General features: G+C 36.5%; 2 protein-coding genes across 2 annotated transcripts; both read left to right on the plus strand.

Moving 5' to 3' along the window:
- Positions 1–313: 313 nt before the first annotated feature.
- On the plus strand, positions 314–14,753 carry LOC110382729 (cathepsin O). The gene is made up of 6 exons (XM_064039473.1): positions 314–584; positions 2,667–2,953; positions 8,947–9,079; positions 12,680–12,873; positions 13,381–13,500; positions 14,015–14,753. Exons 1-6 carry the CDS (start codon positions 396–398, stop codon positions 14,199–14,201), a joined length of 1,110 nt encoding a protein of 369 aa, XP_063895543.1. The 5' UTR covers positions 314–395; the 3' UTR covers positions 14,202–14,753.
- Positions 14,754–18,182: 3,429 nt separating this feature from the next.
- Positions 18,183–22,051, plus strand: LOC110382731 (cathepsin O-like). Its single transcript, XM_064039541.1, has 6 exons — positions 18,183–18,497; positions 18,945–19,168; positions 19,471–19,603; positions 20,016–20,209; positions 20,675–20,791; positions 21,458–22,051. The coding sequence occupies exons 1-6, from the start codon at positions 18,279–18,281 to the stop codon at positions 21,636–21,638; spliced, it is 1,068 nt and encodes a 355-aa protein (XP_063895611.1). The 5' UTR covers positions 18,183–18,278; the 3' UTR covers positions 21,639–22,051.
- Positions 22,052–22,214: the final 163 nt, after the last annotated feature.

Below are 22,214 nucleotides of genomic sequence, written 5' to 3' on the forward strand. Positions count from 1 at the left end.
TAGAAAAGAAATACGCATTCATGTGCCCTTTATAAATAATGTCGCATTGAACAAACATAGATGCAGTAATAATTAACTGAGATGATAAACTTACATAGCCTTATTTTTTCTATGTGTTTTCAAAATTACATTTTTGTGACAGCAAGTAGAAAAAAATACTGCAACATGACTGCATGAGTGCACATAATATAATATGCTTATACGATGAGCCGAAATCTCACCTTGAACAATTTCTACTAATGAACCTTAATTTTCTACCAAAACTGTAAACTTGTTCGGAAGGTAAATAAACGGGCTGGTAACACAGCAGACAGCGTCTGTCAAAAACAGTTTGTTGAGATTGGCAGTGCGGAGTGGATGTAATTTTGTGTTTTATTTAATTTTATTTCGCTACAATGACGAAATGGTGGAATTGGGTGCTCGGGATAGCGTTATTCTGTTTATTATTTGTCGCCATACCCATAACGCTAAATAAACAGAAATCTATGGAAGAACTCAAGCCAATGTTTGATGATTATATAGCAAAGTTCAATAAAAGTTATAGAAATCCCGAAGAATACATGGCAAGATTTCAGCATTTTGTGGTAAGTTCCAATTTCGAAAAGTATTTATTTAAATGTGTTACAGACAGGCAAAGGAATCGACATACTGCGTGACTTAAAAAAAGTTTGTTCATAATTTTAGAAGTTATAAACTTTATCTTCAGTATTGTTTGTTCTATACCTTACGGTATCTGTAGGACTATATTATTATCTTAATATATAACAAACAAGGGCGAGATTCAAACTCATCTTGAAGGCATACCTACTTGTAACTTTAACATTGTGTAATACTACTTTCTCATTAAGTCATTAATAAATAATTTTCTATTTGTATACTTATTAAAGCATTTCATATTGATAATATTACGTATCCCTGTGCCCAAATAAAGGTATTTCTTGCTTTCTATATATATTTTTTATCTCTTTAAGCAGTTAGCTTAAAATATTCTTGCATACAAAAACATACCATGTAAAATGATAAATATAATTAATGAGGTAAAATCAAGTTCCTTATCAAAGAACATAAAACAGCCTGCAACCAGTTTTTAGTTAAAAATCTCAAAGACCAGACCTGATTTCAGAGTTTAACAAACCAGTTAAGTAAACTCTTAAATCAATACCTAAATGCAATTAATTTTGCCTAGGAGCATGTGGAGGATTGCCTAGGAATTAGAAATGTATAAAAGAGGCATATACCATTAACAAGTATTTTTTACATAGGTATTTCAACTTTCATCAAAACGAGAAGTCCCGAATTGTTGTGTGAAAAAATATACCTATAAAGTTGTTTTCGTTTCTAGGTAAACCTCCATGCATATTTGCCCGTGTTCGCTTATTAATGCCACAATTGATTCACTGTTCCAATAATATTCCTAAATTATATTTAACTTTGATGATTCATACAAAACCCACTTGTTGAAACAGTAAATGATTCTCTTATGGTTGTTAATTAATAAGATAACAAAGCTTAAATGCTCTCACTCATAAAAATCATATTTTTGATAAGAATAAAAAGCATTCAACTCATTTATAAGGAAATTGAATACATGGGTAACTCATTAAAAAGTAAATTGAATGTAAGGCTAGTATAACAAATTAAATATCTCTGCTTGGCAACTTCTGAATCCGGGTAGACTGGAAACCGACCCCAACATAGTTGGAAAAAAGGCTCGGAGGATGAGGACGACTTGGCAACTTCATCTGCAAAAACGAATGTTTTATTGAATACTTACTGTTTCACCCGCTTCTCGGGGGCCAATATACCCTATGCTACTCTGAGTTAGTTTTGTTCTAAATGTATGTTCTCTCTGTATGTGTATGTACACTCAAAATTCATCCTTATAAACTTTGTTAATTTTAATATTATTATGATTAATCATTACATTACATTAAAATGAAAATGTCTACAAGCTGTAAGACATTGAGGATAATTTTGATGATACATAATATTAAAAAATGCATAAGAAAAATACAAAAAAATCTAAATTAGTGCCAAGATATCTGATAAGATTAATAAGACCATTATCATTAAGTATCTAAAGGTAATAAACTTTGAAAGGATGGCCTTTTCATATCATATTATGCAAATTATTGCCTTGCATTAATTTAAATGGTAAAAATAAATAAAAAGTATGAATGGATTATTCCAATGATATTTAAAAATAGACTCATGAATTGTTGTTTGTCTTTGAGTACCGAATTAATATAAGCACTACATTATTATTATTTTAACAAAAGAACACTATTTATTTATTTTAACAATATTTAAATAGTTCATTGACATTTTAAATGTAAAGTTGACCCTCAGAACCCTTACTGAATTGGGAACCTTCTTTTTTTTATTTTAAGAAAAAATACTGGTCACAAATGAAAAAGGGTTTAATTTACTTAACTCCTCTGTCAGGGTCACATGGAAACATGTACCTTAGAACTATAAATAATGCAACCTTAGGCCTCTTATTCACTAATGTCAGTGTTATATGGGTCCCTACAAAATAAAACAAGTGAACAAATGCTCTCACCGTATTTTTACACCTCAGCATACTAAAGCAAAAAAATGTGCTTTATGTACCTAAACTAAGCCATCTTACCACACATAAGCAATAACGTAAAACTCAATTCCAGGCATCAGTACGAGAAATAGAACTCCTAAACGCTGGCTCCAGAGGTCCAGACCACTGCAAAGCCAAATACGGTCTGACAAGACTATCAGACATGTCGAAAACTGAGTTCAAAGACATACATTTGTCAGACGAGAAACTCCCTGCAGAAGCTATTAATAGGAGAAGAGACAGGTCTAATAGGAAAGCAAGGCATACAGATGATGGAGATTGTAATAATGAGCCCCATAATAATGTTTATGTTATTATCAGGAAGAAACGGGCAGCTGCGTTGCCTTTGCAGGTTGACTGGTAAGTTTGTTAAGTTATTAATTCGTTAATACCTTACTTTTTAGGTGGTGAGTTAATTTAATAATAATAATGGCGTCCAATCCCAATTTCGGCCACCGCGGCTGGTCTCATGTAAGGAGATCAGCCAGCTGCGCAGGACATATCAGAGTACACAAGCATTTGCGCAGCTGCACTTCTTACTCCATCACTCTCATAGCTCGATGGGATGGAAATCCGACACAACTGCAAAGAAATCACAAGGAGGACCTGCATTAAAGTGCTCTCCCTTGCACGGGTACCAAACCTAATCACCAAGTTCCAGACTTCGGGCTACTTTGTGAAAGTTTCTAAAATCCGCAAAGCGATTTCGTCCCGGCCCTGGAATCGAGCCCGATACCTCGTGCAGAGCAGTCGCACTATGCGACAACTAGACCAACGCGGCAGATGCATACTATGCAACGCTCCTTTTTGTGTTTTTAAAAAGCCTTACGTATATTATTAACCTACTACTATTGATCTTATTGCCCTTGTTTGCGCTGTGTCAATAAACAGAATCGACTATTACGAATATCTAGCTACTTAGGTAATAAGAGCGTATGCATTCTGAGATAAAATGTCATCGCCCCTCGTTTTTTCGCTAGAGTTAATATAATGTTTATCGAAATCTTTTAATTTTGTCTAAAGCAAGAATTTTGAACTTTAAATTTATTGTGGTATGGTTTTATTCAGGCCCGCCGTAAGCGGGCGTGCAGCGCGTGCACCGCACGCGGGCGGCACATCCTAGGGGGCGGCAAATCGAGCGACTTATCACGTTATATTAAAAAAAAAAACAATATCTTTTTACCAATTATTTGATTTCAATATTTCCAAACACAGCAATAGCTCTAAGAATATTACTTACACTGCCGGTTTCAGTTACATCTGTTGATCATTTTCAAAATTAAAAATAATTACAAACGATTTAAGATCAACAATTGGCGTAGCGTGGGGAGAGAGAGCAGGGGGGGCAAATGCCCTGGGCGGCACTATTTAGGGGGCGGCAAAATTAACCCATACGGCAAAATTAAACCATAATTACGTAATAAAAATATTTTTACTAAAAATAGATGAGTAGATTAGCAATAAAATTTCAGAAAAACCGCCCTCGCTTTGGTCGTCCCCTATCAATTTTGACGGGTTCATCCTTGGCATCCCCAAAAAAATTCGCGCTAGCTGCGCTTCGCGCCTCCATGTCAGCTATCGCAGTCAGTAGCGGTTTTAGGGTAGGGCGCGGTTGGGCTACGGCCCAGGGCGCCCGATATAAGGGGCGCCGCAGGCGCCCCCAACCAATCCTTGATCAGAATGTTACTCCTATTTTTGTTTTAAATTTCATCAAAGATTGCAACTTACAAGAACTGTATCCAAATGAATGGATAGCATCAAGGCCATCTTAACCTATGGTGCAGCGTATGCGAATAACCCGGGCGCCGCGGGCTCAGGGGCGCCCAAGGCGAATTTGTGTTTAATTCGGCGTTAAATTTGATAAATTATCGAAGAAACACTACTTTAAATTTTCGCGCTCGCTTCGCTCGCGGTTTCCTTACTTTACGCTTCAATTTTTTATCACATATAGCTACTTTTAATGTCCCAATACTCAAAAAAATTCGCGCTCCCTTCGCTCGCGGCTTCTTCACTTCACAGTCGCTTTTTACTATATATGTTTAGGACTTTTAGTGATCCAAAACTCAAAGAGTTATGTACGTTTGGGCAAAATTTTAAGTAATTTTTGTTTTGAGTTCTAAAATATTACAAAAAATTTCGCGCTCGCTTCGCTCGCGCAATCAGAAGACACATTCACGTGTTTTTGCATTCACCAACTGCACTGACCGCAATTTATCTTTGTTTAATTGTTGAGGCTTTCTATTCCGAAAAATCATTTTTCGCGCACGTCCGTTATAGCTTTTTGTTCACTTTGGCTTTTTATGGTATGTTTCATCCTCCGAGCCTTTTTCCCAAACTACGTTGGGGTTGGCTTCCAGGTTTTATGGTATGTTTACTTCATGAAAACTCTAAGGAAAAAATCGCGCTCGCTTCGCTCGCGGCTTCATGTACATTTGCACTTCATTTCTGTGCATATCTTACTTTTTGACTTTGCTTTGTTAATTTACAGTGGTTTTTATTTGTTTTGTGTCCTTAGACTAAATAAATTTCGCGCTCGCTTCGCTCGCGCTTCCTTACATATGAATTATGTCTCATACGTTGATTTTTTCAACGGGAGACCCACAAAAAACCATTAATAACATATTTTACTGAAATTAAACATTGCTGTAGATAATTTAAGTTCGTTAGTTTAAGTTACCCATAATCTGTTCTAAGCACTTTGATATACATTATGTTGGTACCTACCCATTAATCACAATCTTTCAATACATAGGGGCCACTTGGGTAATGATTGCACTGCATTGATAAGCAATTGCTTAGTTTGCTTATGGGCTAACCCAGGACTTCTTAGGTTACTCTAAGACTTGAGCATTTCAAGTAAATAAAAAGTTATGTGTAATATATGTTATGTACCTATTGCAATATTTATGTATCCAAAAGGAAGTGCGTTTTCTGCAATCAGAGCGGTGCATGTACATATTTTTTTCTGTTGGACAAGTAAAATGGATATGAATGGGCGGGTGGGTCCGGACCCCCTGGACCCCCCCCCTTATATATTTTTTGATAAAACCCAGTATAATATGTAGTCGTAGGGCGGCATAATCGGTTTCGCACGCGGGCGAACAAACAGCTAGCGGCGGGCCTGGTTTTATTTTATTTAATTAATGAAAAGTAATAAATGTTTTTTTGTCCAATCAACTCCATTACCTATGTATGGCGTATTATTAGATGCATCTAATTGTTAAAGCGTACTCTGGGGTTCAGTAGTTTGTGTGATCTGAAGAGTTATCGTGCACATAGGGCTCTAGAAGGAACACGTGGGTTTTAGTCAGTAAAGTTTGACACTCAGGCTACACCCGCAGCTGGATGATCAAAAAATATACTACCTCAAAAACATCATCGTCATCATCAGTATTAATTATTTCTTATTATGCTGATGAATAGAGGCCATCTTATTATACATGCTAATGATAATAAATTGGATGGTGACCTATCTACTTATTGAAAACACCAAGCCTAGCTCAATAGGAACTAAAAAACCTAGGATAGACCTTGACTACTAATCAATAAATCTAATTTAAGATCCAAAAATAAACATTCTTATCGTCATCGGAAATAAATTTTAAAAATTAATTAGCTGTCACAATAATTTATTTTTAGTACATTTTACATTTTTAAAGTGCTTTTTACGTCAGTATCCTGACCTTTTCATTGTTGAGGTCTTTTCAAACAGGTTCTAATTGTTGTTTCGTCTGATTTTGATTAAAATGCCAGTGTTCATGATCACCTAATGCTAGGATAGCTATTTTTAAGCCAATTGGTAGGATAAGACATTAACCAAGGGGTATCGGGTTGCCCGGGTAACTGGGTTGAGGAGTTCAGATAGGCAGTCGCTTCTTGTAAAGCACTGGTACTCAGCTGACTGCGGTCAGACTGGAAGCCGACCACAACATGGTTGGAAAAAAGGCTCGGAGGATGGTAGGAAAAGACATGTGTAGTCGGAAATGTCTCAAAGCCAAGATTCTTGACTTCCTCTATTAGGAATATGCTTTGGTTTTCTGTTAAATAAAGGTCCGCTTGTGAAACTTTTAATTGGGATCTAACGATAAATGAATATTTATATAGGCTTAGTTATATTTAGTAATCTAGGCTATAACTTCATCCGACTATTTCTTCAAGAAAAGAAGTGTAATTTTATTTAATTATGCATGTATCAAAGCACGATGATATACCGTGATCAAAGTCTCGTTTTCTAAATTCGAGAAATTTATATGAAAATATCTACTTTCAAATTGTGTTAGTTGTTTTATGCATAGAACTTAACCAATTCTTTAGTTAAAATTATAAATGTGACAAAATCCTTTAAATAAAAAGTTATACTAGCCGTTTTAAGCATGATTTATATTAGGCCGGGCCGTGTCTGGGCTTTTACGAAATTCTAAAGACGAGCGTCGTTTGTGGCCCGAACGGGCCACGGATCGTGCACTGTGTAATATAAACTTCTACAAAATGTATGTAACGTTTCACATCCGTGCCCCGTACGACCCACGTACACGACACGCCCCGGCCTAATATAAATCATCCCTTGCCGCGATTTCACCTGTCACCTTTGGTAACTGCCGCCCGTACTGGGCAAAAATATAGCCTATGCTGCTCGGAAAGAGTGTGGCTTTCCAACAATGAAAGAATTTTTCAAATCGGTGCAGTACCTATACTTTTGGAGTCGTTGGGATACAAACAAACAAAAGAATATTTCCTCTTCAATACATTAGTATGGACAAGAACTTATTAAAACATAGACTAAAGTGGACGCAACAATTTTTTATTTCGTTCTTTTTCGTCAATCGTAGCAACGAAGGTTATACTCCAACTAGCTTGTTTTATATAACCGGTTTTGTAGCAAAGGCTGTTCAACGCTCATTAGACAGTTAGACGAGGTTTCTTTGGTCATCCCACGGATGTGCTCAAGACATATACATAAAAGACTGATTTTTCCCCTTTTCAGAAAGAAACCTTAATCCTACTTAATAGTATAAAAGTTTGTGAGAATGTATGGATGTATGTTTGTTATTCTTTCACGCAAAAACGGCAGGACCGATTTGGTTGAAGTTTGGTATGTAGATAGGTGATACCATGGATTAACACATAGGCTTTATATGAACACACCACGCTGGCGAAGCCGCGAGCGGAAGCTAGTTTTTTCATAATTTCATAAACAGTTCAGTCGTGTTCCCGTAAGGATCAGTCAGGTGGACTTTTGAATTCAATGATTATCTTCCAGTAACAGTTTATACGGCGTGCCAAGGGGACTACTCCACGCAATCGGATAAAAAATATAGCTACTTACAAACATATATTTATATAGATATTGGCATGAAAATGGATCGAATACATACATAAACTTTCGCGTCAATATTTTTAGAAGAAGTTGGATTAATTAGAGAATTATTTATGAGAATTAATTATACTAATAGCAGACTAATAACCTAATTAATTAAAACAATAGAAAAGGCTATTATAACATTGCTAATACGTATATTTCTTGATGATTTTGAATATAGATTAACTATGCGTCGCTCACAACATTTGGAAACTGGTTTCTTATATGGCTTTTCGTAGTGTCATCGGTAAGGTAGGTAATGGATAGATACATTCTTGAACGTTAGTTAATGTTATGTAATATTCAATGAGGTTTATTAACTAATGCATTTTATATGAACTTTTCTTTCTACTATTGGTAAATAATTGTGTGTTCTCCAAATAATGCTAGATTTCACGGAATTCGGGGGAATAACGTTTTGCACCCACATAAAAAGTATTGACACGTAAGGTCTCTTCAGGGATTACCTATGTGCGTGCTTAATTTCATCTTAATCCGTTCAGTCGTTTTATCGTGACAGCATAACAAACTAACTTTTTTGCAAACAAATAAGAACTGTTGTCTTCCTAAGATATTTCTGAATATGATTATTTGTCGTGTGTTACGCTTTCACAGCTAAGTCAATAGACCGATTGAAGTCTACAAGGTAAATATTTTGGTATGGAATTACAAACCTAAGTTACGAAACTCGGAACTAAAGATATAATAATAATTTTGCATCCAACTGCACAAAGTTATTAAGGAAAACAGCTGTTTATCGAAAATTAATACATACAACAGTCGAAGATAAACATGTCATTTGGAAACTTGCTTAGACAAATCAAGCTTAAACAAACTTACTTAAACAAATCAAGCTTAGAGAAAAAATCTGTCTGACTGTCTTCAAAAAGAACGCTTAGATATCGAATTTAAATGTTTCTAATTCTTGAAATACATCATAATATAACCTTACTATGGTCTCATATATTAATGTTATTAATTTCTGAAATTCCAGGAGGACCAAAGGTGTAATAGGTCCCATACAAGACCAGGGCTTATGTGGTGCTTGCTGGGCGTTCAGCACCGTTGGCACCATTGAAGCCATGTCTGCCATCAAGACTGGGAAGCTGGATAAGCTTAGTGTGCAGGTATGTATAAATAAGAACATAATCTGCCAACTTTGTTGAGGTAGGCTTCAAGTGTTACTGAAAGCAGCTGAGTACAACTATTTTACAACGAGCGACTGCCTATCTGACCTCCTCAAACCCGGCCGGGCAACTAATACCCTTCTTAGTCTTGGTAAGACTGGTTCTCAGAACTTCTAGCTTCTGATTCTTACCCGTAATGACTGCCAAGATGAACCTGAATGTATGCCTTCCGAAACACGGATGAACTCGTGGATATAATAACGAAACACCATTAGAACAATTATTGCAGTTAAGATAAAAAGTAAGTAATAGTACCTATAGGTATGTACCTAATGTAATCTATTTATGAAATGAAATGAATATCCACAAGATGAAAATACTTCGGTCGAGGTCTAATAAATATTGATCAATGCCCGGTAGGTACCCTAATTTAAGACATCCTGTATAAAATTGCGTCGCTCACAGTTATGATTCCAAACGACTAAACTAGTTCTTTCGAATATTTTATTAATAATTCAAATTAAAATATTATATTGCATGAATTAGGTATAATATATAACATAATAAACGTTTCTGCTGCTCTATTACGGCGTTACCACACAAAAGTCAAACTTAACTAAGTTTTATCAAATGTTCAGAGAAAACTCCATACACAATTTGGAGACATAGACAATTTGGAGGAGTTTACGTCTTGTTTTGGCGAGGTATGTGCGATAGTTGATCATTACGCTATAGAATCTGTGTACGTACTAGGAGATTTTAATGCTCATCCGGGAGAACTGTTCGGTAATGAGCTAATTAATTTATGTATGGACCAACAATGGACCTGTGTGGATATGGATGTGTTAGGAAGTGTATTAAATAATTATACATTTATAAGCGAGGCTCACGGGTGTGTGAGATGGCTCGATCATTGTGTTACTAGTCATTCTGCCAAACAGACTATTAAGAATGTATTTATTAATTATGACACTTTTTGGTCAGATCATCTGCCCCTAGTCATTGAGTGTGAATTAAGTGCAATAATATGTAAAAATAATAATTTTAGTGCTAATAGAAAAAATAAAGCTATTTGGGGCTATAGAACTAAGGAACAGATAAAAAGCTATACCAAATTGTGCAATAGTAAACTCAAAATGATAGATTTTCCTGTTGAGTTAAGGCAATGTAGTTGTGATATTTGTAATTGTAAGGAACATAGAAACTATTTAGATAAATTATATAAGGATATAATAATAGCATTAACAGACTCAGCCATAAACACTTGTGAAACTCAGTCTCATACGCGTAAGAAAAAGCATGTGATAGGATGGAATAAGCATGTATGTGAAGCTCACAGGGACGCCAGGAATAAATTTTTATACTGGGTTTCTCAGAATAGGCCTCAGTCCGGTACTATATACGAAGAAATGTGTGAAAGTCGCAAATTATTTAAAAATAGATTAAAATGGTGTTACAATAATAAAGAACGGCTAAAAATGGACATTATTTCAGAATGTCGTGCCTCCAAAAACTTTAGTGACTTTTGGAAAGCAACCAACAGTTTAAACCATAAGACTGGCCTTCCAGTGAGCGTGGGAGGTGCGAGTGATAGCAGAGACATAGCGGAACTGTTTAGAGAACATTTTACCACTAAGTCTCCACTGGGTCCCTCGTCTGCAGATCCTGGGTCCACCGTGACTGGTGATTTGTATAGGGTTACTGCTAAACAAGTACGACAAATTGTGAGTAGCATGTCTAGGGCAAGTCACCGGGTCACGATGGACTCAGTATCGAGCATTTAAAACATGCTGGTGTTCATTTACCACGTGTGCTCGCAATGTTTTATACTTTGTGTCTAAATCACTCGTACTTGCCTATGGATCTTATGAAAACCATCGTGGTACCAATTGTAAAGAATAAAACTGGAGATTTGTCTGATAAGAACAATTACCGACCGATTTCATTGGCTACAATCTTAGCCAAGGTGTTGGACAGTGTGCTCGACTCAGAACTTGATAAACGTCTCAATATCCATGACGCTCAGTTTGGTTTTCGCGCGGGACTTTCCACTGAAAGCGCAATTCTGAGTCTGAAGCACACTGTTCAATACTATACGGAAAGAAGTACACCTGTGTATGCATGCTTTCTTGACCTCTCCAAGGCATTCGACCTTGTGTCGTATGACGTGTTGTGGGAGAAACTCAAGAAAACTGGCGTGCCTACACAGGTGCAAAGAATTTTTCACTTCTGGTACCAAAACCAGAATAATTTTGTAAGATGGGCAAACACCTGCTCAGACACGTACAGGTTGGAGTGTGGGGTGAGGCAAGGTGGTTTAAGTTCTCCCAAGCTCTTCAACCTGTACGTTAATGAGCTTATAGTTGGGCTCAGCAGCACTCGAGTAGGATGCTGGATTGACAACATTTGTATGAACAACTTTAGTTACGCGGACGACATGGTGCTGCTGACCCCAACTGTAAGTGCAATGAGGCAGTTGCTCGCAATATGTGAAGCATATAGCATTCAACATGGTTTGATGTACAATGCTAAGAAGAGCGAGTACATGGTCTTCAAGGCCCCCGGTAAATGTACACTAAATGTGCCCGCAATAAAGCTAAATGGCATTGAACTAAAGCGGGTTGACAAGTTCAAATATCTCGGACATTACGTTACTGAGGACCTTGAGGACAAAGTTGACATGGAAAGGGAACGTAGGGCATTGGCGGTTCGAAGTAACATGCTGGCCCGCAGGTTTGTGCGTTGTAGTGAACAAGTTAAAGTCACACTTTTTAAAGCCTACTGCCAGACTTTCTACACGTGCAGCCTGTGGTTCAGATATACACAGAGAACGCTCAATGCCCTACGTGTCCAATATAATAACGGATTTAGGATGTTGTTGGGGTTGCCCCGTTTCTGCAGTGCCTCCGGTATGTTTGCGGAAGCCAGGGTAGACGGCTTCCATGCTATAATACGCAAGCGGCTCGCATCATTACTGAGCAGAGTCAGGAGCAGCACCAACAGCATCCTACAGGTTATTGCGGAAAAGCAAGACTCAAACGTCCTGAAAGCATTTATACGTGCTCAAATTTTGTAAACTGGTTTTTGTATGTTTTTATGTATGGACATTAGTCTGAAATAAAGATTATATTATTATTATCCTTGTATGTCTCTACCAGACCTCGGGACTATAGAGTCCCGGATTTTTGGGAGGCGAACGTGGGGCCGAAGCCAACACGCTGAAGCCCTTTTGAGACAACTTTAATGAAATGGTGACACAATATTATTATTCATACAACATATGTATTATTAATCACTTGATGAACGCCTGCTTAACGTGATTGTTAATTAAACCAAATATAGTCTTACCACAAAAAAGTTAAACAGGCCTTTGTCACGTGTTTTAGAACAAAAAAATATTCAGATTTTTTCTTAAACACGTGTGAATACCTGTTAAACTTTTTTTGTAATACGGCAGCTTTAGTTTAAAAATAAACCATATAATTTGTGACGAATTTTTGACTTTTCATCATCCTCGTGCCTTTTTCACTTTTTCATCATCCTCAATAACCATTTTTTTAGCTACATATTTTTCATAAAAAATAATGTATCTTATTCCAGGAAGCAATAGACTGCGCAGGTCTAGGCAACAGCGGTTGCGCCGGCGGCGACATCTGCCTACTCCTAGACTGGCTGACAATGACTGACACAGCCATACCGACGGAAGCGGAGTACCCGCTACGTTTGACTGACGGCGTTTGTAAAGCGAAGAAAAATACTACGGGAGTTAAAGTGAAGACTTTTACTTGTGACGAGTGAGTTTTGAACCTTATTTCTTAGGGTATAAGGTCGATATTTTTTTATTAATGATTCTTCAGTATTGATAAGCACAGAATATGTTGATATTTTTATAAGTTTTGAACTTTATTTCTTCGGGCATCATGTGCCTAGCCTAGCCTTTTTCTAACTACATAATATATTGATGTCGACTTCCAGTCTAACCGTATGCAGCCGAGTGCTTTACATTGAGTGAGTGCCTCTCTGACTTCCTCAACCCAGTTATCCGGGCAACCCGATAAATACCCCTTAGTAAGACCGGTTGTCCGTCTTTCTGGCTTCTGACTACCCTTAACTGCCAAAGATTTTCAAACTACAGCCGGGACCCATTATCGTGCCTTCAGAAACACAAAAGAACTCGTCATGACAAGATGGTCACTTATCAACCGACCTCGTACACAGCAGTCACGTTATGCGACTCTTCCCAAAAAGCCTTTTTTACCTTAAACATTAGGTTGAAAATGGCTTACTTTCCTCTATTTCAGTTTTGTGGGCTCTGAAGACAAGATCCTGACGTCTTTAGCGAACCATGGGCCAGTCACCGTGGCCGTCAACGCTCTTACATGGCAACACTATCTAGGAGGAGTTATACAGTTCCATTGCAGGTATGTCAAATATTTTACTTTAGATTGATTTAATTGAATAACTTGCCGATTTCCACGTACAAAAACTTAACGTTGCTTACTGTTGATTAAAAAATCAAAGTCAATTCGGAATATCCAGAAATTACCTATTAAAACGTAAGAGGGTATGACTGCAGTTTAAAAACTGAATGTTGTTTATGAGTTAAATTAATTTTCTGAATAGCAATATTAAGTCTAGATTTCAACCCCTTTTGACAAGCTTTCAATGTTATGTAATCAAGATATGGATATACATATTTATAGGCCTTTGCCAACATTTAAAAAAAAAATACGTTTTAATTTCCCTAATATCTATCTATCCATCCTTACCGAAATCTATTGAAGTTTTGGCACTGTCTCTTTTTTTTGGAAAGCAAGTTTTCCCAAATAAACTACCATGCTATTTGAAACCATTTGAGTCATAGGATTCAAATACCATTTAACCCATAAAAATACGACCAACAAAAATAAAAAATTATTTTCACCAAAATTTCAGCGGTTCAGCATTAGAACTAAACCATGCGGTCGAGTTAGTGGGCTACGATTTAACCGGCGACGTTCCGTTCTACATAGCCAAGAATTCCTGGGGAAAGGACTTTGGTAACGCGGGCTATCTCAACTTGGCTATTGGCTCTAACATCTGTGGTTTAGCCAATGAGGTTGCTTCTGTTGATGTTAAATAAGAAGTAATTTTAAAAGGCTTATGTTTAACTGATCACCAGAAATAGTAACAAATAGCAGACAAAAATAGTAAATGATCACCAAAATGAAACTCGCATTTTAATGTAAAATGATAACCAAAGTTTTAACACTTTGCTATCCTATTTAAGTGAAATTACTCCAAAATAAATCATGCGCAAGCCAAAAATAGTAAATGATCACCAAAATTAAACCACCATTTTAAAGTAAAATGATAACCAAAGTTTTTACATTCTGCTATCCTATTTAAGCAAAATGAGTCCAAATAAATCATTGTTATCCCAAAAGTAGTAAATGATCACCGAAAGTAGTGAATGATCATCAAAATTATACCAGCGTTTTAATATAAAATGATAATCAAAGTTTTTACATCTTGCTATCCTGTTTAAGTAAACTGACTCCAAAAAAATAAGTTCGGCCTGATACAATAAATGTAATAACATTATGGGGACCCTTTTCCTGCACTAGGGTGGAAAATTGTCTATTGCATGCCTCTAAACAGTGCGATAAGAGTGTGTTTTCGAGGGAGTGTATTGAGAAACATTTTTCTTCTTCTTTCTCCTGCCCTGTTCCCAATTTTACTTGGGGTCGGCGCAATATGTCATTTTCTTCCATTTTCCCCTGTCACTCGTCATACTGACACTCACGCATGCATTGCAAGCCGGACACATAACTTAATATGGCATCATAATACTTTATTTGGTAATAAGCCTACATTTTATGGCAATCACAGTGACTTATTTAGGCAAAAATAATACATTAATTTGGTCGTCAAGAGTTGGTGATCATTTACTAAATTTGGTGGTCGAATACAATTTAAAGTGAAGTCGTGACTAAAATAGCTGGTACTATTACATTTTTAGACTTTATTTTTCTGGTGTTCAGTAGATTTTTCTGGTTGCAAAACTAAGGGTATCAAAGCATTTTATGGTGGTCATTATATTTGTTCCCATTTTAAAAAGTGATAAAATAGTGATTTCTGAACGTTTTTTGGTGCAGTTGACAGCTGCTGTCAGTTTTCAAACAACTGTATTTTCTGTAGACCGAGTAGCAAAAAATCAAAATCAATAATCGATTATTCAAACTTGGCTGCAAAAGAGCACTTTTTGAACGTCAGAAATTTACAAAAAACAGCCCCCAAAACGCCCACCCTTAACCACTTTCTGTGTTTTTTCTGGGAAGAAAAAGTGGCGCAACAAACTCCCCAGCAACACATGTCTGTATGTAGGTAAGAAGAACCAAATTTTCTCCGTCTACGGTATTTTCCCTTAAAACCAAACAGCTGTCAACTGCACATAGGACGCGGTGTATGACTATGACCGATCCTAATATTCGATCCATTTATTGATTGCTCTCTAGAGATAGACTCTTGTCAATAGCTTCATACAAGTGTATGCTCTACTAGACATATGTATGCTCCACTAGAGCATACATATAGTTATCGGCACAAGTAATTTATTGGGTCCCTTTTGTGGTATGAAGTGAGGCGCGGGGGCGGGCTAAAGCGGTGACTGGCCCGCAGCGCATCGCGTCATAGCCGTCACTCGGGATTGGTTCTTTGCTAATAGATCACTTCTGCGCAGATGTAGGTCAGAGCTCAAGATTCGTGCCGATAACTATAACTTGGATGGCAAAAGATAGATAGATAGAGCAAAGGAACAGGTGGATCGAACATAGGGAACGGTTCTTAGTGACTTTTTTATATATGGCGGTTACGTCCAAAATTGTCTTGCCATTTTTATTATATAACATTGATATTTTTAGGTAAACTGACATTGTATTAATAAATTGATTGATTAAGGTCCAAGTTCGCTGACCACACAAACCTTAGTTTTTTTTAACAAACTTGTCAGTCGACATTGGCTTAAATAGAGAAATTGTGTAAGTAGAGCAGAGTTAAGACGGTGATTTTTTTAAAGCTTTTATATTTTCTGATGTTAGTTTCAATTCACATTGAGTGCGCTAAAACTCGTGTAAAATGATCATATGGAAAGTACAGATCTATCCTTTATTTTACGAAATTGGTTGAGCCAAGCTTGTGTGTCTTAAAATAGCAACTTATGACGTCATTGGTCAGCCCAAATGATAAACCACTTCGTCCGAAATAAGCGTTAAGATGTGCCTTTAATTGTAATAAATAAGCAATAACTCATAAAATAAGTTTTTGATACATTTTTTAAACTAGTGCCAATTGTAATACAGGGTATCAAGCAATAGTAACATATATTGTGAAAGTAGTTTTTATACAAAGTGGTGATGACAATACGACAATAAATGAAAACGTGGACAATACTATTTCATAGATATAACTCAACCTTGAAAATATAAAACATAAAAAGTAACAAGCACACTAACGGCCAGTTTCTTCATCAAAAGTAAAAGTCAAAGTAATGTCTAAAGTAAAAGTAACGGTCAAATTATTTTTTTCAAGGCTAAAGTGACAGCAAAACTAATAGAAAAAATGAGTTTGACCGTTACTTTTACTTTAGACATTACTTTGACTTTTACTTTGGCTTTTACTTTTGATGAAGAAACTGGCTGTAAATGACATACAATTACTAAGAACACTAATGACTAAATAGGTTTGGTTCTCTTTTAAGTAATCTATATTAATAATGTAAGAAAGGGTTTTTTGTTTCTTTATTTGTACTATAAAGACTCCGAACTCTTTGACTCTTGAAAAAGCTAGACTATACTCGAGTAACATGGGGTATATTTTATCCCCGAACGGGAAGTAGTTCCCACGACACGCGGGTGTAACCGCGGGAAAACGACAAGTTTTTATATGTATGTATGTTTAATTTATTGTCGTATTGTCATCAATGAATAAAAATACCATATTTGTTTTATATTAACTAGTTTTTTTTTAATATAAAATGCGTAATTCTAAATATTATAGATTTTTTATGTTTGTTAATATTTTACTTATATTTAATTCGAACTTTGTATTATTAGAACACAAGACGTTACTAAGGTATGCTTTTGTGATATTGTATATATTTTTATTTTTAAGTACAATTTTAACATTTGTTTAATTTTCCTTAAGGATACAGAGATTATTTTGTAAAGTACCTAAGTTACAAATCACTTAATTTAGTTTATTAATGTGCCAAGTTTAGTAGCCTCAGCAAATTATTAGTTTTAAGGCTTATTTCTTAATCTTCAGTCAACTTTCTTTCTCAATCTTAAGAATACATATGACAATACATAATCTAACTAAGGGAGGAAGCCAGTAAGTCTGACACCAGTCTTGCCAAGGGCTATTGGGTTGCCCTGGTAACTGGGTTGAGGAGGTCAGATAGGCAGTTGCTTCTTGTAAAGCACTGGTACTCAGCTGAATCCGGTTAGACTGGAAGCCGACCCCAACTTAGCTGGGAAAAAGGCTCGGATGGTGATGACGAATACATATGGCGGTTTGACATATTTCTATTAAAAAGCTGTCAAAACGTGAAACATTTTTTTGAGATAGAGTTATCTGGAAATTGAGAAATCGGTCCTAAAAACATAGAAATATAACTACTCGAATATAAGTAATTATGAATCCATGACAATTTATGTTACCCCTAGTAAAAATGTGCCTTATTTAATTTAAGTACAACGAAAGCATTTTATTATTATATGATACTTTTATTTTATAAAAAAATATGTAACTATAAATCATTGGGACCAAACCCTAATTTGTTATAAAATATATTGTATAATATTAAATACACCTTTAATAAAATTGTTATAATATTCCGAGCCAATATTTTTGTACAATATAGTACAGTAAGAACAAAATAAAAGGCTGTTTTTAATACAAAATTCTTTTTATTTTAATATACCATTTTATTTTCACCAGAATTAAGTACCTAGTTTCGGTCGGACTTTTATGACATACATAATTAACATTATACTGTATTTCCTTATAATAATTTATTTATAGTGTTGTCCTTATGTCCAATATTGTATAGGAAAATCATGAAACAAACTGTAGATACATTATAGAAAACTATATAGGTTATGAATATTATTTGATTTAAATCAGTTTGTCTCCTTGCGTCACTAAAACAAAACGCGAAATGGTTAACACAAATTACGTACTCTTTATATTATCTTTAATATGTATGATAATTCAAGTTTCCCTGTTTCTAAAGTGTATTCTTGAGTTTGATAAGTTAATATTAAAAGAAAATGTTAAAACTTTGGACGTGGCCAAGCTAAAGTTTGACGCTTATTTGAAAGATTTTAATAAGACCTATTATGGTTTCGAACGTGATGGAAGGTTCGAGAATTTTAAGGTAAGATTACCTAATTGGTTTTGTTTTTACTTATGACATATAGTTTATACATACACAGTTGTGTTTGTTCAATTCGAGAACAGCTGGTCAGATATTAATGATGTTTTGATTTCTCTCGTTCACAAATAGCGGAATGAAAATTAAAAACAATAGAACGGGAAGGTATTCTAAGTTATCTAGATATCCTAAGTTGTTGTATTATAGAACTTTTATTTCCGAGGTTTCACCCACGTTCCGAGGGAACTATTTTTCGTAGTTAGTAAGGGATGGTCAAGCTGGTGATTTATTTTCTTATCGGTTCAGTAATTTCGGAGCCTTCATTATATCAGGCTATATAATAATAAGTTCACGTTTCTTTTTATTTTATATTTTTATTTAATATTTGAAAATGTAATAAATATGTGCAAGAATAATAATAAAAAAAAAGTTCACGTTTTTTCATTACAGAACTCGCTAAAAAACATAGCCAGATCAAATGCACTAGAGGGCAGAACAGTGTTTGGTTTGACAAAGTTCTCAGATATGTCGCCACAAGAATTCATGGATACCGTCCTGGATAATTATATGGATTTCTCTATGTGCACTAAACTATCACTTGACTGTGTTGATAATTATGAAACTTCAGATCAGGAAACTGTTTATGATGAAGAACCTCCCACCTCATTTGATTGGTAAGAAAATTATTTCCCTACATGTATATAAGTACCCTTTCCCGCGGTTTCACCCGCGTTCCGGGGTAACTGCTTCCAGTATCCGGACATAATATAGTATTTGTCACTCGAGGATAGACTAGCTATCCAATAGTGATAATTTTACAAAGCGGTACAGTTTTGGAGCAGGCAAAACAAACGGTAGGTACCTACTTACAAACAAACAAATTTCCTGTTTATTATATTAGTATAGATATACATATACATGTATGTATTTAATTATAGATTTTAAACATAATATTTATTCGGTTGCTTTTCTGCAGGCGACCAAAAGGGGTGGTAAAACCCGTTTTGAACCAAAAGAAATGCCTGGGATGCTGGGCTTTTGGCATCGTTGGGGTTGTGGAGTCCATGTCAGCGATACGAGGTCTTGATCACAAGAGTCGGAGCATCCAGGTATAGTAGAATATCAAACGCTTTTAAACATTTTTCTTTTGGGTCCTAGTAGTCAAAGTTGCCAATGGATCGATTCCAAGTCAGGCAAGCAAGGAGTAACTTATTACCTCAGTAAATCTTGGACAATGACTTAAAAGTCTTAAATCGCCTTGGGCAAGAGTGGTGATTAACGGTAATTCTTTCTCCGTAAGGGAAGAGTCCTGTGTCCTGCAGTGAGAATAAAAAAGGCTGTAGTGGTCTGCTGGTTGCCATCCAACCTTTATTTACCAGGTCGGGTTTTTTAGGTCATAAAGTAGCCTAGAATATATTGAGAAAACTATGCCACCGCTTATATGTAAGCATTATACTTAGGGATATTTTAGGCTTTTCCATTTTGCTATACCTATGCTATACCTTCTTTTTTTCTTACCAGGAAGTACTGGACTGCTCCGAATATACCAACGGTTGTCGAGGAGGCAGCGTCAGTAGGGCACTCAGATATCTCTGTCAGGAAAAAGTTCCAATTGTGACGGAGCAGGAATACCCCTTGACTTTGGGCTTGGAGAAAGATTGCAAGTTGGCCCCGCATTCTACTGGCAGACTCATTCGTCATTTTGATTATCAATGGTGAGTTTTGATAGATGGGTCCACGCAATAATACGCTAAGTATGAAAATGTATAAAGTGGAGGGGACTTTTCTACAAAGTGGAACGAACCCTCGTGGCCTAGTAACAGTGTCGCGATATCTCATAACGTTAAGCAACACTCGGCGCGGTCGGTCCGTGGATGGGCGACCATCTTGTCATGACTAGTCCCTCTGTCTTCCAAAGGCACGGTAAATGGTCGTTCCCAACTGTCATTTGAACATCTTTGGTCACAGGTACCCAAAAGCCAGTAAGTCTGACAACCAGTCTTACAAAAGAATATCGGGATGCTCGGATAACTGGGCCCCTGACTTGACAGTCGCTTCGTATAAAAAATTGGCACACAGCTGCACCCAGTTACACTGGAAGTCGACCCTATAGTTAGTTGGAAATAAGGCTTGCCAGTTAATTGTTATTTTCAAATACATACTTATAAATATAATTTCAGCAAAGTCAGCGAAACGGCCATGATGGGTCAGATAGCATTCCACGGACCGCTAATCGCCACGGTAGACGCTACGAACTGGATGCATTACATCGGTGGAGTCATTCAAAGAGCTTGCACGTATGTAATATTTACTTCACATTATCAAACCTTTCATCATCATCTCAGCCATAGGACGTCCACTGCAGAACATAGGCTTCCCCCTTAGATCTCCACAGATACCTGTTGGAGGCGACCTGCATCCAGCGTCTTCCGGCGACCTTTATAAGATCGTCTGTCCACCTTGTTGGTGGACGTCCTACGCTGCGCTTGCTAGTCCGTGGTCTCCACTCCAGCACTTTCGCATTTTTTTATAATTATTTTTTGGGAAATAATCAAATGACCTATTTGCGGCGTGCATTTGATTGTCAGGCTATTGACTAAAACCCACCATGTTCCTGGAGCCCTTTGTGTACCAGGATCGCGGTTAACAGGGTAATAGGTATAGATTGATAAGCTATTTCCGATCGAATTCATACCCACAACATCCTACGCAAAACCACATTTATCAATAATTGTGTTCATAAATTAAATTATAATTACCTAGATTCAGTTTTTATAATTTATTCTTTTTGAAATAAACAAATAAAGATTCTTATTCTTGATTAGCATTTCGCAGTTCAGCCTAGGAGGCTGTTGACTGCTCAACCGGACAAATCCCTGTGGATGCCTAGAATTTAAGGCCTCCAGGCAGGGGCAACAGAAAGCGTGTTTTGTTTTTTATTTATGCTATATTTCTGTTTGCAGGCGCGGCATAGCAAACCACGTGGTACAAATAGTAGGTTACGAGAAAAATGCGGAGATACCATACTTTATCGTCAGGAACTCTTTAGGGGAAGACTTTGGTGAAAACGGATATGTGAAGGTCGCCATGTTTGATAATATCTGTGGGATTGCTGAGCGGGTCACCAAGCTTGATGTCATGTAGGGAGTATGGGGTATAGTTATCGGCACGAATCTTGAGCTCTGACCTTCACCTGCGCAGAAGTAATTTATTGGGTCCCTTTTGTGGTATGAAGTGAGGCGCGGGGGCGGGCTAAAGCGGTGACTGGCCCGCATTGCATCGCGTCATAGCCGTCACTCGGGATTGGTTCTTTGCTAATAAGTCACTTCTGCGCAGATGTAGGTCAGAGCTCAAGATTCGTGCCGATAACTTTACAAAGTGCCAGAGGTAGGTTGGACCATGACAATTAAATGGAAGATATAAAAAATATTGGCACAACACAAGAAAAACACAAATGAGGAAAAAGTACATACGGACTTTTATGTTGTCGGTGAAAATTAGTATGATGATACATAAAGATAAACACATTATTTTTAAGTAACAGAAATTGTTAGTCTACGTAATAGCTTAACTCTTCTGTAAGCGTAGGTACGATATGTATTATTTATCATTTATACATATGAATTCAACCGTGTTGCCTGAGTTGTGTATTAAGTAAATTACTAATAAATTGGCTATTTAATTTCCTAGAGTTTCAATCACCTATTTTACGATAACATG

This window comes from Helicoverpa armigera, chromosome 19, assembly GCF_030705265.1.
Source record: "Helicoverpa armigera isolate CAAS_96S chromosome 19, ASM3070526v1, whole genome shotgun sequence".
In the NCBI taxonomy this organism is placed as follows: domain Eukaryota; kingdom Metazoa; phylum Arthropoda; class Insecta; order Lepidoptera; family Noctuidae; genus Helicoverpa; species Helicoverpa armigera.

Coding starts and splice junctions, on each gene's coding strand:
- LOC110382731 (XM_064039541.1), top strand. CDS start 18,279: ATGGTTAACACAAATTACGTACTCTTTATATTATCTTTAATATGTATG. Junction 18,498..18,944: donor GAAGGTTCGAGAATTTTAAG/GTAAGATTACCT, acceptor TTTTCATTACAG/AACTCGCTAAAAAACATAGC. Junction 20,792..21,457: donor GTCATTCAAAGAGCTTGCAC/GTATGTAATATT, acceptor TTCTGTTTGCAG/GCGCGGCATAGCAAACCACG.
- LOC110382729 (XM_064039473.1), top strand. CDS start 396: ATGACGAAATGGTGGAATTGGGTGCTCGGGATAGCGTTATTCTGTTTA. Junction 9,080..12,679: donor TGGATAAGCTTAGTGTGCAG/GTATGTATAAAT, acceptor ATCTTATTCCAG/GAAGCAATAGACTGCGCAGG. Junction 12,874..13,380: donor AAGACTTTTACTTGTGACGA/GTGAGTTTTGAA, acceptor CCTCTATTTCAG/TTTTGTGGGCTCTGAAGACA.